This window comes from Ovis canadensis, chromosome 5 (genome assembly GCF_042477335.2).
Source record: "Ovis canadensis isolate MfBH-ARS-UI-01 breed Bighorn chromosome 5, ARS-UI_OviCan_v2, whole genome shotgun sequence".
Lineage (NCBI taxonomy): Eukaryota > Metazoa > Chordata > Mammalia > Artiodactyla > Bovidae > Ovis > Ovis canadensis.
The window spans coordinates 56,158,928-56,173,530 of record NC_091249.1 but is presented as its reverse complement, the minus strand read 5'-3'; the positions used below and the strand labels follow the sequence as shown (position 1 = coordinate 56,173,530).

At 54.9% G+C, this 14,603-nt stretch overlaps 1 protein-coding gene across 1 annotated transcript; it reads left to right on the top strand.

Annotated features, from left to right (window-relative positions):
• The first annotated feature begins 2,637 nt into the window (after positions 1-2,637).
• On the top strand, positions 2,638-12,915 carry R3HDM4 (R3H domain containing 4). Its single transcript, XM_069591931.1, has 8 exons — positions 2,638-3,616; positions 8,622-8,776; positions 9,149-9,273; positions 9,648-9,771; positions 10,085-10,170; positions 10,622-10,707; positions 10,789-10,844; positions 11,924-12,915. The coding sequence occupies exons 1-8, from the start codon at positions 2,922-2,924 to the stop codon at positions 12,025-12,027; spliced, it is 1,431 nt and encodes a 476-aa protein (XP_069448032.1). The 5' UTR covers positions 2,638-2,921; the 3' UTR covers positions 12,028-12,915.
• The last annotated feature ends 1,688 nt before the right edge of the window (positions 12,916-14,603 follow it).

Here is a 14,603-nt window from a genome sequence, read left to right as displayed (position 1 = left end):
AAGGACCCATCCTTACCCCAGGAGACTCACCAGCAAGAAAAGCAGAGGGACAAAGCCTCAGAGACTAGGGGATGAGGCCTGTTAGAGGCCGTGCCTCTGACCTTCCATGGGGTTGGGGCTCTGGGCTGGTGGTGAGGCCAGCCCTCACAGGCCCTGAGTATCACTGCTGCCAGGATTTGTCCCAGGACACTGGGGAGCCATGGAAGGTTTAGGACAAGGGAGGGTTGCCCAGAATCTGGTGGTCAGAAGATGCCTGTTCTTTCACTAACTCAAACTTCCCAAGACTTTGATGCAAATCAGATCCCTAGGGATTGTCCACCTTCCCCTTAATGGGCAATCAACTGGCCACTGTCTGCACTGGGGACACAGTCACCTGTGCTGCTGGTGGTGGGAACCAGGTGGGGGGCAGTTTATAGAGAACTACGTTGATCTTCAAATCCACACTCAAAAATGTATCCCAGGTAATAGCCTGTGAGGCAGGAAACAGGGCATGAAGGTGCAGAAGAAAAGATGCTGTCCTCTGTGTAAAACAAAGATTAAAAGGCGGAAAAACAATGAAGTATGCACAAGGGACATTCCTGGTGGTCTCGTGGTTAGGAATCTGCCTGCCAATTCAGGGGACACAGGTTCAATCCCTGGTCCATCTGGGAAGATTCCATATACCAGGGGGCAACTAAGCCCACGTGCTACAACTACTGAAGCCCAATCTAGAGCCTGTGCTTTGCAACAAAAGAAGCCAGCTCAATGAGTAACCTCAGCTGTCTGCAACTAGAGAGAGCCTGAGTGCAGCAATGAAGATCCAGCATAGTAAAAAAATTAATTTTAAAAATGTGCATGGGCACCAAAGTGTATTAAACATCTCCAAAAGAAAGTACAATGAGCCTGGGATGGGGGGAAGGTAAACATTTCTCTGTTCACCCCTTTCATACCTTCAGCATCATGACAATGGCCTAAAAATTCAGAAAAGGGAAAAACATCCCTTTGGGGTTGTATTGGAGGGGCTTTCCCAGTGCCTCAGGGGTAAAGGATCCACCTGCAATGCAGCAGGCGCAGATTTGATCCCTGGGTGGAGAAGGTCCCCTGGAGGAGGGCATGGCAACCTACCCCAGTATTCTTGCCAGGGGAACCCCATGGACAGAGAGACTGGCAGTCTCTCCTACAGACTGTACAGTCCAAGGGGTCACAGATAGTTGGACATGACTGAAGTGACTAAGCACACAGGGGTGGTAATGAGGGCCAGGTTAGGATGAGGAGACCCCAGGATACTTGGAGAGGGGAGAAACTGTTCTGGGGAGGCTGCTCAGCTGCGTGGGCCTGGGAGAGCAGTGAGAAGGGGGCTGGGACTCTGGGGGACAGCGGTGGCTCCTGGGCAGGCCAAGGATCTGGGAGGGTGTTAGGAAGGTGATGACAGGGACTTCCCTGGTGGTCCAGTGGTTAAGGCTCTGTGGTTCCATGGCAGGGGATGTAGGTTTGATCCCTGGTTGGGGATCCCAAATGCCCCACTGTGCTGTCCTCCCCCACCTCTGCCAAAAAAAAAAGGGGGGGAGGTGAGGAGAGGAATGAGTCAAGGGGAGAAAATAAAAGGGCGAGGACAGAATGAGCGGGGCTCAAGAATCAGGTCAAGACCCAGGTTGGCACATTTGTTGAGTGGCTGGTCATCGTGGGCTAGAGTTGGAGACCAAATATCGCCCCTACACCTAGAGACCTTGCCCAAGCACCGTCCCCAGGGATCCCATTTCCCATCACCTTGATTCTTTCCCTTCCTTCCATGTTTATCTGCACGAGGTCATACAGTGTGTGCTTTCTTGGGTCTTGTAATAGTTCCTCCTCTTTTTTTTTCCTCCTCTTGCTCTTCACTTTTTACAGCAGTGTGATCATTTGTCCTGTGTAGTGTCCACCAGGCTGGACCTGGGTGGGTTGCATCCCTTGCTGTCCCATGTCATGGTCTTGTGAACATGCGTGCTAAGTTGCTTCAGTTGTGTCTGATTATTTTCGATCCCATGGACTGTAGTCCACCAAGCTCCTTTGTCCATGGGATTCTCTAGGCAAGAATACTGGAGTGGGTTGCCATTTCCCTTTCCAAGAGATCTTCCCCACACAGGGATCAAACCTGGGTCTCTTATGTCTACCTGCGTTGGCAGGGGGGTTCTTTACCACTAGCATCACCTGGGAAGGCCCATCATGGTCCCAGTTTCCCACTTTTCTTGTGGAATGAAGGATGGATTCTAGATTCTAGAGCAGCTCTAAGTTTCTGTTCTTAAACCTCCCCTGGCTACCCATTGCCCTTGGGTCAAAAACCAGATCTATCATTGAAGGACCACCTTTGGTCTATCCCCTCTTCTCTACCTCTATTCTGCCCAGCACCACCCTCTTCTCCCATTATCCTGCCCTGGCTATCTGGATGCCCCAGGACCTTTACACTGACTGTTCCTTCTGGCTGCCACACCCTTCTCACTTTTGCATATGTTAATCCTCTTTCCAAAAGTCCTCTCTTCCTGATCCCACACAGGGGAAGGGGTCTGTTTGATTACCACTGGGTCTGGAGAGCTTAGCCGCTACCCCAGTGACAGTGGGCATTTGCTAAATGAATAAATTCTAAAAGGCAAAGAAAGGTGCCGCTAGCTTTGTTCCTTTTTTTTTTCTTTAATGTTAATTTTCTATTTATGTATTTGTCTGCCCCAGGTCTTAATTGAGGCAAGCAGACTCTAGTTCCCTGACCGGGGATCAAACCTGGACCCTTGCACTGGGCTGGAGGAGTCTCAGCCACAGGACCACCAGAGAAGTCCTTGTTGTATCTTTCAGTTTTGTTCAGTTGCTCAGTCCTGTCTGACTTTGTGAACCCACGGACTGCAACATGCTAGGCTTCCCTGTCCATCACCAACTCCCAGAGCTTGCTCAAACTCATGTCCATCGAGTAGGTGATGCCACCCAACCATCTCATCCTCTGTCGTCCCCTTCTCCTCCTGCCTTCAATCTTTACCAGCATCAGGGTCTTTTCCAATGAGTCAGTTCTTCGCATCAGGTGGCCAAAGTATTGGAGCTTGAGCTTCAGCATCAGTCCTTTCAACGTTGTATCTTTAGAGAAGAGTAAACTGAGGCACTCAACGGGGATCTGGAGGCTGCTCTTTGAAGGAGGTTCCCGGAGGGGGCTGGTGGAAGGAGAGCCCTGCTGCAGCTGTGGGGTGGGGTGGGGTGGTGTGTGGCACGGGGCACTAGGTCTGTCCAAACATTTGAAAAGGACGTCCCCTTCCTGCCTCCCTCCCCAGGCCTCAATTTCCCCAGGGTCCCCCGGGAGCAGGGGGCTCTGCCCACAGCCCGGCAGCGGCCAGGGGGCAGCTGTGTCCCCTGGGGCAGGGGCCTCGGTGTCCCCGGCCCGCCGCCGGGGCCTGGCAGGGACGTGGCCGGGTCGCCGCCCGGCATGTCCAGCCTCCAGGCTCCGCCTTAGCCCGCCTCCGGGCGCCCGTCACTTCCTGCCGGGCCCGGAGAAGGCCCTGCCGGGCGGCGGCGCCAGCAGCGGCGGCGGAATCCAAGCTATGGTCGTTCTGGAGAACCCTGAGGCCGGTCCCGAGGAAACAGCGGCGGCGGCGAGGGTCGTCCCGGGCGGGCGGCGGACGCTGTGAGCGCTGCTTGGGGGCGGGCGGGGCGCGCTTCCGGGGCCCCCACCCCTTACCCCTCGCGGGCGGCAGCCCCCGCCCCGCCCCTTTTCCTGGGGGTACCCCAGTCGAGTGGAGCTGGGTGGCTAGGGGCTTTGTTGTTACAGGGTGTTCCTGGGGAAACCCCATCCCCGTCATGCCTGGGTACTTGCCGGAGCGCAGCGGGGCACCCCCGCGTCCGCGTTTGCGGAGCCCGGGGCGCTGGAATCCCGGAGCCTCGGGGGTCCCAGGCGCCGAATCGCCGGCTCCGGGGAGGCGCTGCCGCTGAGCGCGACGTACCCGTCACCGCGCTGGTGGTGATCTGGAGTTTTCCCACTGGCAGCTGTTCGTGTCTCCAAACTGGGGATTCACTCAGCACCGGTCCTGGGTACCCGTCGGGGTTGTCTGCCCCCAACTTCCAGGCGGACGCGCTCTTTGTTTTTCTCCGGGTAACACCCAGAAGAAAGGGGATCTTACACAGCCGGTTAACACGAGGCTGTGTGTCCTGGGACGTAGACTGGAAGCGGGTGGACGACCCCATATGGGTACCCACCCACCCCCGGAGTTGGGGGGGGTCGTAGGTTTCTTCCTAACCGGAGTATTTATTCAGAAATCCCCACGGTCCACCCTGGTTGCTTGTGTTCCGTTTCTGCTCCTTCATGGGTGTCTAAACGGCCTGGGCAGGTTAGTACCCGCTGCTGTGCCTCGGTCTCCCCATCTGTAAAATGGAACAACGGGCCCCCTCTCAGAGTGGCTGGGGTTGGTGACCCTGCGGTTGGAGGTGCCCAGCAAAGTGGACCATCTGTTCTTTGATAATTATCTTAAATAGCTTACTATTGTAGGTGTCTTAAAATAATTTTATCATTTTGGTATTTTATGACTGCTTTATTGTATTTTTTTATTTGGTGTTATTACTTCCACCCGGGTATTTACCCAGAAGCTATACCGGTGTCTACAGATGTGGTTATTTACCCCCTTTTAAAGGGCCTTAACTGCCCAAAGTGGGTAATTTACCTGACAGCAGAGTCCCTCTGACCTGTCCCCACCCCCCTCACCTCTGTGTTCTGGGTGTGGTGGTGGTTTGCTCTCCAGTCAGCCCCGCCCCAACCTGAGTCACCTCCGCTCTGAGCCCTCCTTGGTTTCCTGCTGGGGACGTAGGTTCCTCTCTGGCCTGTCTCTGGGGGAGGGGCCGGTGCCTGAGAAGGTGTATTTTTGCCCAGAGGAGTAGATGTCAAAGGCCAGTCTCAAAACTGGGGAGCAGAGTTGGGGGAGGCAAAGGAGCTTGTCTGTCCTCCCTGGGGCCAACCTGGCTTAGCAGCTGTTCCCACCGTCAGGCCCATCCATCCCTGTTGGATGTTGGCCCCTGCCAGGTATAGACTTTTCCCTGAGGCCTGCCTGGTCCAGGAAACCTCAGGCGCCTTTCTGTGTGGTCAGTTTCCCCGTCTGTAAAGTGGTCTCTTTGGGTGGCCAGCTTCTGGCCACCCAAATGAACTGGCACTTGGGTGAGTATAAACAGAAGTTCAGGTATTCATTCAACAAACAGCTCTTGAGAACCTGCTGGGGGCCAGGTTCTGAGGGCACAGCAAGGGCAGAGAGGGACCCTGTCCTTATCATTTGGGGTTAGTGAAGGAGGTGAGAATCAGGAGTAAACAAGTGTGAGGGCCAGCTGGTTGCTGATGCCAACTGGTGAAGCCGGAAATGGGGCTGATTGGGCCAGCTTGGGGGCGGGGTGGTTTCTCCCATGAGGTAACTTTTGAGCCTAGACTGGGAGCCAGGAAAAGGTTGCTTCAGGCAGGAGGCTGAGCACATGCAAAGGGCCTGAGGTGGGTTTAAAAATGCAGTAAAAGGACTGTGCCTGGAGCAGAGGGAGTGAAAGGGAGAGACAGGGTGGGGCATGGATGTCCTGCGATCAGCCCCAAGGCTCCTGCTGGAAGGTGCTGGGATCCTAGAGAGCAAGGAGCCCTGTGGGACTAGGCAAGTGCAGTGCCAGGCCAGGGAGGGTCTGAGCCTTGCCTTGAGGGTGCTGGGGAGCCACAGGTAGTGGTGGAGCAGGGCAGGGAGCAGCTGGATCTTAGCACAGTGGGGTGTGGTCTGAGGGGTCCACCAGACCTGAGTTTGAGCCCCTCGCCCCACTGTGGCCCCAGAGGGAAGCAGAGGCTGGTGGCTTGGGAGTGGTCCTGCTCAGACCAGGTTCCAACCCTGGTTCCACGTTGGGTCCTGAAGTAACAGGGAGCCGCACACCCCAAGGGCCTGACCTCTCCCTGAGTCCCACCCAGCTCTGATGTTCCCAACAGCTCCCCCCGGATGTGGTCTTGTTATCAGCCCTACCAGGCACCATCCTGGCATGCGTCCAGCTGCTGGGGTGGAGACACAGGTTTCAGAGCCCTGAGGAGGCCACGGCTGAATCTGGAGCTCGGGGTGTTGGTGCCCAGGCCTCGGGAAGGCCACATCCAGCCTCAGAGTCACTGGCTATGTGCTGACTTGATTTGCCCCATCCTCTCCCAGTTGCCTTCTTTGCTGCTGTGGGACCTTGGGATAAAGACTTTGCTCCTTGGTTTGCAAATCTGAATAAAGGGTGTCTGGATGGTAGTATTTGCCTCCTATTGTGACAGTGATTGATTAACTAAGGACTGTCACTTAACCAGGAATGTTGCTGTGATCAGTCTTGTGGCTCAGGGGGTGAGCTCCCAGTCACAGGAGGAAACCAAGCAGGTGGCAGCTTGGGGAGAGGTGTGTGTCCTGGTTTCTCTTGGCTCTGAGTGCCCCTCCTGGACTGGCAGGGGGACATTCTTATCCTCTTTGCAGAGAAAGACCTGAGGCTCTGGGTCACAGCGTTAAGTATCATAGCTGGGATTCAAGCTCAAGGCTGAGATACCAGGCTTGACCCCTGCCTCTGCCTGCATGCTGGTCTCCTATTTTGTTTTTCTTATTGGCTGCTCAGTGCTTCCTGTGGGATCTTAGTTCCCTGACCAGAGACTGAATTCAGGCCCCAGTAATGAAAGTGCTTGAATCCTATCCACTGATTGTGTGTCTCCACTGATGGGTACTTGTGCCAGATTAATTTATCCAGCAGCTAATTCTTCATAGATGGGGCTCATCAGCCTGTTCGCTTCCTGATCAAGATGTAACAACCTTTCTGTCCAGGGCAAGAACTTAACACTGGGGACTCTGTTTTGTTCAGTGGCTAAGTTGTGTCCGACTCTTTGCGACCCTATGTATGGCCGCATGCCGGTCTTCCCCGTCCTTCACTATCTCCCGGAATTTCCTCAAACTCATGTCCATTGAGTCAGTGATGCCATCCAACCATCTTATCCTCTGCCGCCCCCTTCTCCTCCTGCCCTCACTCCTCCTCAGATCAGAGTCTTTTCCAGTGAGAAAGCTCTTCACATAAAGTGGCCAAAGTATTGGAGCTTCAGCTTCACCATCAGTCCTTCCAGTGAATATTCAGGGTTGATTTCCTTTAGGACTGACCGGTTTGATCTCTTTGCAGTCCAGGGGACTCTGAAGCGTCTTCTCCAAGGCCACAATTTGAAAGCATCAGTTCTTCAGTGTTCAGCCTTCTTTATGGTCCAACTGTCAAACATCCATACATGACTACTAGAAAAACCATAGCCTTGACTATACAGGCCTTTGTATAGTGATGTCTTTGCTTTTTAATACGCTGTCCAGGTTTGTCATAGCTTTCCTTTCAAGGAGTTTTATATGTATAAGCCTTAATAAGCATGGGCTTCACTCCTAACCTCTTTGAGGCACCTTGTTTCATATCCTAGGGCTTCATGGCATTTTCTAGCAGCTGTTTGTGCATGAGGAGTCACACTGTTTTTAATTTGTGTCTTGGGATCACCCAAACACCAGGAAAGTTTGGGTGAAATTCTGGACTCTGGGTTCTATTCAGTCTTGAAGTCATGGGGTTTTGTTGGAGACCTGATTGGTGATTATTTTCTGAGCACCTACTGTATGCCAGACCAGGGTACAATGGACACCAGACCCTACCTGCACATGGAGGTCATGGTGGGTTGTGGGCAGGGAGGTAGGAGGTGTGGCCATCAGGAGAAGAAATCAGTGAGGGGCTGGGGAGGTTTGAACAGAAGGCAAAAGGAGATGGGAGTGAGGAGTGAGGAGCCTGGGGCACGGGCATCCAGTGGGGTGGGGGACAGCCAGCACAGAGGGGGTGCCTGGTGGGCTAGGACCAGAGTGCAGGGCAAGGAGGAAGGGGGAGTCCTGGCACCCCAGACCGTCCAAGGCTCAGAATCTACCATCAGCCTCTCAGTATGAGGGTTTCTGAGCCTGGTGGGGCCCTGACTATGGGCTGACCATGACAGCCCTGCAGCTTCTTACCAGGAAGTTTCCATTCAATACCTGCCCCCTCCCTCCCACGTAGCCACCTACTGCCTGGCCCTCAGGTTCCCAGTGGGAGGCCTGCCTGGGCCACTAATCCATTTCCAGGATTAGTACCTGTGCTCAGAGGGGGCCACTCTGCCTGCTTTCTCCATCCAGGCCCTGAGCACATAGCAGGTAGGTTCAGGTAGCGCCTTAGCTTCTGGGGGCTGTTTTCTGGTTTACCTGCTGTCAGAGGCTAGGGGTTGGGGGGGCAGGTAGGAATGCATCATCAAATTAAATCTCTTGAGAAACTCCCAGAGGAAGGAGACGCGGGCCTCAATGGCTTGCAGCTCAAACCTGGAAGCCTGGGAGCAAGGGGAGCAGCTTCCTCAGCCCCCTCACCGCCCCCACCAATGTGTGGCTTCCCTTCAGTGAGCCTTGGTTTACTCATCTGTCCTCAGTGGTATCTGCCTCCTGAGCCATCGATGCCGCACAGTGACATTCTAAGGGTCCAGGGCTCCACATGCAATGGGGGTGAGCTTCCCACTGCAGAGGGAAACCAAGCCGGGGTTGGCTGTGAGAGAGCGGTGATGGTAGGGTTCTTCCTGGGGGTCCTGGCCTGTTTTGGCCCTGAGGACTGCCCCCCCCAACCCCAAACCTGACCCACAGGCCCCTTCCGGGCTGCTTGCCCGCTCTAGCCAGCTCCCAGGTGAAGAGGCTCTCGGCCTCCCGGCGGAAGCAGCACTTCATCAACCAGGCTGTGCGGAACTCAGACCTCGTGCCCAAGGCCAAGGGGCGGAAGAGCCTCCAGCGCCTGGAGAACAGTGAGCAGGGGTCAAAGGGCGCCTCCTGGGGGCTCCTAGGCCTCAGACAGCAATGGCGTGCATGTTCTGTTATCTGAGCCTGGCCCTGAGCTGGACAATGTGAGGAAGCTCTGGGCATTGGAGCTGGGGCCCTAAAGGTGGTGTAGGAATTCAACAAACCAAGCCAGGGCGATGTAGAAGGAGTTTTGGAGGCTGGACGGTTCCTGTGTCTTCTGGGAAAGACAGCTGGAGTGTGGAGGAGGGGAGGCTGGTGTGAGCCGGAGAGTAAAGGCCCTAAATATAGAGGTGGGGGGGATGGGAGGAAACATGGGCCTCTGGACCCCATGAAGCCTGGGGTAACCCTGAGCCCAGAAACTATTTGTTTCCATTTAGCACAGTACCTCCTGACTCTGCTGGAGACAGAAGGAGGAACACCTGGCCCAGAGGATGGGGACCTGGCACCCCCTGCGGCACCTGGCATCTTTGCAGAAGCCTGCAGCAATGAGACCTATGTGGAGGTGGGGCCCCATGTCCTGCCTGGCTCCCCCCTCCCCCAAACCACCAGCACTGCTTCCACTGAACCCTCTCTGGGTCCCTTGATGAACGTCCCTGGGTCTCCCTCAAGAGGCCAGCAATCCCTCCACCCCAGAACCTTCCAGCACCTGAGGTTCGTTTGCTTACCTTGGAATTACTGACAGAATTGGGAATGTATTTGGTCCATACTGACACCCCCCAACACAGATGATCCACAAACTGTTGACCCAGTGGTCAAATGTGTCCACGAGGAGTAATTCCGTGCGCTTGTGGCCCCACCATGTGCATTGGCCAAATGGGGGAACTGAGGCTTGAGAGTGCGCAGTCATCAGTCAGGGCCTGCCTGCCTCTCTTCCAGATCTGGAACGACTTCATGAACCGCTCTGGGGAGGAGCAGGAGCGTGTTCTCCGCTACCTGGAGGATGAGGGCAAGAGCAAGGCACGGAGGAGGGGGCCTACCCGCGGTGAAGACCGGCGGAGAGGTGGGTCTGGATCTAGGGTGCAACTGGCAGTCAGAAGCATGATGGGTGCGTGGCCTGGGGGGCGGGGGCGGGGGCGGTCAGATGGTGGGGGAGTGGCCTAGGGTGAGAGAGTGGGGCCAGGGCAGGTAGGGAGGAGCCTGGTGGGGATGGGACCAGAATAGGTAGGGGAGGAGTCTGATGTGTAGGCGGGGCTTTGTAGATGGGAGGACCCCGGTGTGGGCGGGGCCAGTGTGGGTAGGGTGGAGTCTCCTGTGTGGGTGGGGCCTGGGGCTGTGCTCCCTCATCTGCCCCACTGCTCGGACTCTCCTCGCAGAGGACCCGGCCTACACGCCCCGGGAGTGCTTCCAGCGCATCAGTAGGCGTCTGCGAGCTGTTCTCAAGCGGAGCCGCATTCCCATGGTGAGTACCAGGCTCCGGCCTTGTACTCTCTTGCCTCTCTTTGTCTTTGGTCTTTCTTGAAGGCCTTTTTTCTCAGCTTCTTAACTAGGGGCTGGGTTGAGGGGAGACCAGAAACCCAGTGAACGGGGTGTGATGGAGATGGGCAGGATACAGACCAATGTGATCAGAGTGCAGGACTCAGAGCTGGGCAAGGGCTCTCCTTGAGGGTGGGAGCGGCAGGGGCAAGGAAGTTGGGTACTGATGGATGTGTAGTTAACCAGGCAGAAGCCTGAGACATTCAAAAGTGTGGATATGTCTAAGTGCCTGGTATCCTTGGAAATGGTTAAGTAGCTTCATGTAGTGAGTCAGAGGCCACATTTGAACCCAAGACTTTGGGCTCCAGAGGCTGGCATGGATTTGGGGGGCCAGGGTGCCACAGCTGACCTGACCGCTGGACCTGTCTCTCCTGCAGGAAACACTGGAGACCTGGGAGGAGCGGCTGCTGAGATTCTTTTCTGTTTCCCCCCAGGCCGTGTACACGGCCATGCTGGACAACAGGTGAATGTGTGGGGAGAGGTGCAGTGGGCACCCCCCTCCCACGGTGCCCAGCTCGGGCCACTCACCACCCATTCTCTGCAGCTTTGAGAGGCTCCTGCTTCACGCCATCTGCCAGTACATGGATCTCATCTCAGCCAGTAAGTGCCTGGTGGCCCCTGGGCCCCAGTTAGCTGATTCTGTCCCGGGGAAACTGAGGCTGGGCTTACTGGCGTCTTTTCACCCAGCAATAGGCATCAGGGGAGGAGGGACATCATGAGCACAAAGGTAACAGGGGGATGCTGCCTTAATTCAACAGCAGCTCCTGTACCTCTGTTCCCATGATGGATGATGCTGTGGACATAGACATGCCTCTGTCTGCATCTTCAGGGGCCTGATGAGATGAGGGGACCCTAGTGTCTGTAGAGTTCTCACTTGGCTGTAGCCCACCTCCACTGTGCCACAAGTGTGACTTTTGGCAAGTCTCCCCTCCAGGGTCCAGCACCCCCTTTTTCAGTGGGGATGCTGTTGGGACAAAGTCCCCCCAGGGAGGGTCCTCGCAGGCCCTTCATGGCCCTTGGCGTCCCACAGGGTCCATACTTTCCAGGCCTATCTGTCTCCTGCCCAGAGTTGTGGAGGAAACAGTTTCCATGGCAACCCCAAGATGGTTCCTCTCAGGATGGCTCTAAGGGAGGTGTGGCTCCCACACTTGCTTTTGTTCCCATTGACTTGACATGGAGGGGCTGGGCTGGGGGTGTTTATCTGCCAGAGTAGGACCCTGGCCTGAACATAGGAGAACCGCCCTAGAATATGGGGATCAAGGAAGAGGGAACAGCCAGGGCAGAGGCTGGGAGTTGGCCCTAGCTTGGGTTGTGTACCGCTATATTCAGGTTTTGGGGTGACATGAATTGGGAAAAGGGAGGTCAGTGGGGACTGAGTCACCTAGGGCCTAGAATTTCCTCTGAGGGCGTGGGAGACCAAAGAGGGCAGGACCCTTGTTTAGTCCCCTTGACACCGGGCCAGTGTGTCTCAGTAGTTCATCTGGGTGCCATTAGGACACGGGATAAGTAATGGAAGAGGGAAAGCAGGCTGGAAGTAGGAGCTGCTGAATACACTGCCCTGGGACCTGGGGGGTGGGGCAACTTAACTCCTGGGAACCTCCCTCAGGGTGGGCAGAGGGCTCCGTCTCTGGGTGCCAGCACCCTCGCCGCCTTCCTAATCTTGCCTGTCTCTGCTGCAGGCGCTGACCTGGAGGGCAAGCGGCAGATGAAGGTCAGCAATCGCCACCTGGACTTCCTGCCACCAGGGCTGCTCCTGTCTGCCTACCTGGAGCAGCGCAGCTGATGGCGGCCCCACCCCCATCCCCACCCCCAGCGCCAAAACCTCCAGTACCGTCCGCTCAAATATCTTTTATTATTTTTAGAATTTTCCCTTGGAAATGTGCTCTTCCCCTTGGGGTGGCCCCCGCCCCCTCCCTGCCCAGCTTTCCAGATTAAAGCCAGCAGCTGGGCTGCCTGCGCTATCCGCCCCCAGGCTCCGACTGGGGAGGAGGCACCCAGCCTGGTCACTTCCCTGCCACTTCCTCGGTGGGCTATTTTGGCCCCACGTGATGCTTAAATGAGGAGGGAGAGGCTGGGTTTTTATCATTCTTAATGAATTTGGCATGATTTGTTGTGGATTTTTACATATCCCTTTTGAGAAGAAAAAAACAAAAACTCACCCCAAGTGATAAATCGGGGGGCTTCATTCCAGTCCCTGCTTGACCCGCTCCCAGTTTTTGGCTTGGGTCTCTGGGGCTCTGCCCCTCTTCGCAGAAGTGTAACATTTTTGTGTATGTGTGTGCGCGTGCTCGAGCCTGTGTGTTCCCTCTGACCCAGGACAGGAGCTTCATCTTAAAAAATGGTGTCACCCTCTTTGGAGAATGTGTGTTGCCTTCGTGGTGCCCTTTGGTTGTTCTCAGGGCCCCATCTGCTCTACATACCCCTCTCGCATTGTGCTGGGGACGTGGGACTTCCAGACAGAAGCCTTCACCCTCAGACTGTCCTCTTCCCCTCTCTGTGTCCTCCGCCCCCAGCCTGGCTCTGGGATGTCCTCCTGCTGGTCACCCTGGCCTGGCACAGGAGAGCAGGGCTGGGAGACTACCCCACTCTCTCCCTCCCACAATCCCTGTGGGTGTGGCTAGTTGTGCTTTGGGAAAAGCAGAGTGTTCAATAAATTTCTGGTGCTCTGGTCTCTTGCTGTGGGGTTTTCCCTTGGGGCAGGGCTGGGGATGCTCCAGGCACTCACGATGCCCTTGGGTCCTGGTCATTGAGGGATGCAGGCCTTAGGAGAAGGCTGGTGCTAAGTGAGACCCCAGGTGGAGGCAGGTGTGTGTGAAGACTCTGCCAGGAGATCTTGGCCCTTGGCTATGCTGCCCTGGCTGGTCCCCTCCTGGGTGCCCAGGCTGAAACCCTAAGTCTTCCACCTGCCACCTGTGTGACCTCCAAAAAGGTCACTTGTGTGAGCTTCCCGAGTGGCTGAACACAATACACCACACTGCAGTTTAAAAACTATAGGAATATGAGGGACTTCCTTGGTGCTCTAGTGGCTAGGACAGCTCTCCCAATGGAGGGGGCCTGGGATCGATCCCTGGTCAGGGAAATAGATTGTGCATGCTGCAACTAAGACCTGGCAAAAAAACAAAACAAATTTATTGGCGCCCAGTTCTAGAGGCATAAGTCCAAGATCAAGTGTCCCAGTGTCCTACTCTCTTTGGAGGCTCCAGGGGAAGGTCCTCCCTGCCTCTTCCAGCTTCTAGGGGCTCCAGCCTCCCTTGGCTTGTGACCACATCCTTCAAGCCTCTGATTCTGTCTATATGTGGCTTCCTCCCCCACGTTTTCCATCTGTGTGTGTCTGGGACTGGCTGTGTGTCCTGCAGGGCCCCTTAGCCTGAGTTTATTGAGCCACACCAGAACTCCCTGCTTTCCTTGGGGATCCTTGCTACTGACCTCTGCTGATCTCCACCTGTCTGAAGCTGGAGTATCCATGTTTACTACTGAAAATTCTCCAGGAGAGATTTTTCTCTTTCACCCTGTGTGTTCAGTGTTTAGCCAGTTCTATCAGTATGGATGCCTGGGCATTTAATTTTTAGTTTGGGTTGCGATCTAATATTCCTTTTTCTTGCTTAGAGTGTTCAAGATTTGGCTTTTGGGAGCCCCTTCAATGGCTCTTGTGTCTCGCTGAGGCACCCCTATATTTATTTATTTATTTGAGAAATGGCCTTACTTTCTGCTGCTACAAGATGCACAGGGCTTCTTGGTATATTCCTGCCTCATCCTGGTTTGGTGGTGGTTTAGTTGCTAAGTTGTGTCTGACTCTTGCGACCCCGTGAACTGTAGCCCGCCAGACTCCTCTGTCCATGGAATTTTCTAGGCAAGGATACTGGAGTGGATTGCCATTTCCTTCTCCAGGGGATCTTCCACCCAGGAATCAAACCCAGGTCTCCTGCATTGCAGGCAGATTCTTTACTGACTGAGCTATGAGGGAAGCCCTAGCTTCATCCTAGAACCAGCCAATTTGCCAAGGAGCCTGGTTCCTATCCCTGGGGGCATGTTTTAGAAACCAAGATGTGGATGCTGGGTTTGCTGTCTTCTATTTTAACAGGCATTGAAAAAGTTTTACATGTAGATACTAAATAATGGAACTCCCAAGGGCTAGTTAGGAGGACAGAAAGAAATATTAATACTCTAATAATCAGCTTGAAGCTTCCCCACCTGCCAAAGGCACTGAATTTCCAGTTCCCAGAGGACACCCTTGTGGGCAGAAAGCGAAGAAGAACTAAAGAACCTCTTCATGAAAGTGAAAGAGGAGAGTAAAGAAGCTGGCTTAAAACTCAACATTCAAGAAACTAAGATCTTGGCATCAGGTCCCATCAGTTCAGT

Excerpts from the sequence above, each read along its gene's own strand:
- R3HDM4 (XM_069591931.1), top strand. The coding sequence starts at position 2,922 with ATGCCACCCAACCATCTCATCCTCTGTCGTCCCCTTCTCCTCCTGCCT. Across the intron at positions 3,617-8,621 it reads CCGGGCGGGCGGCGGACGCT|GCCCCTTCCGGGCTGCTTGC; the intron begins GTGAGCGCTGCT and ends CCTGACCCACAG. Across the intron at positions 10,845-11,923 it reads CATGGATCTCATCTCAGCCA|GCGCTGACCTGGAGGGCAAG; the intron begins GTAAGTGCCTGG and ends TCTCTGCTGCAG.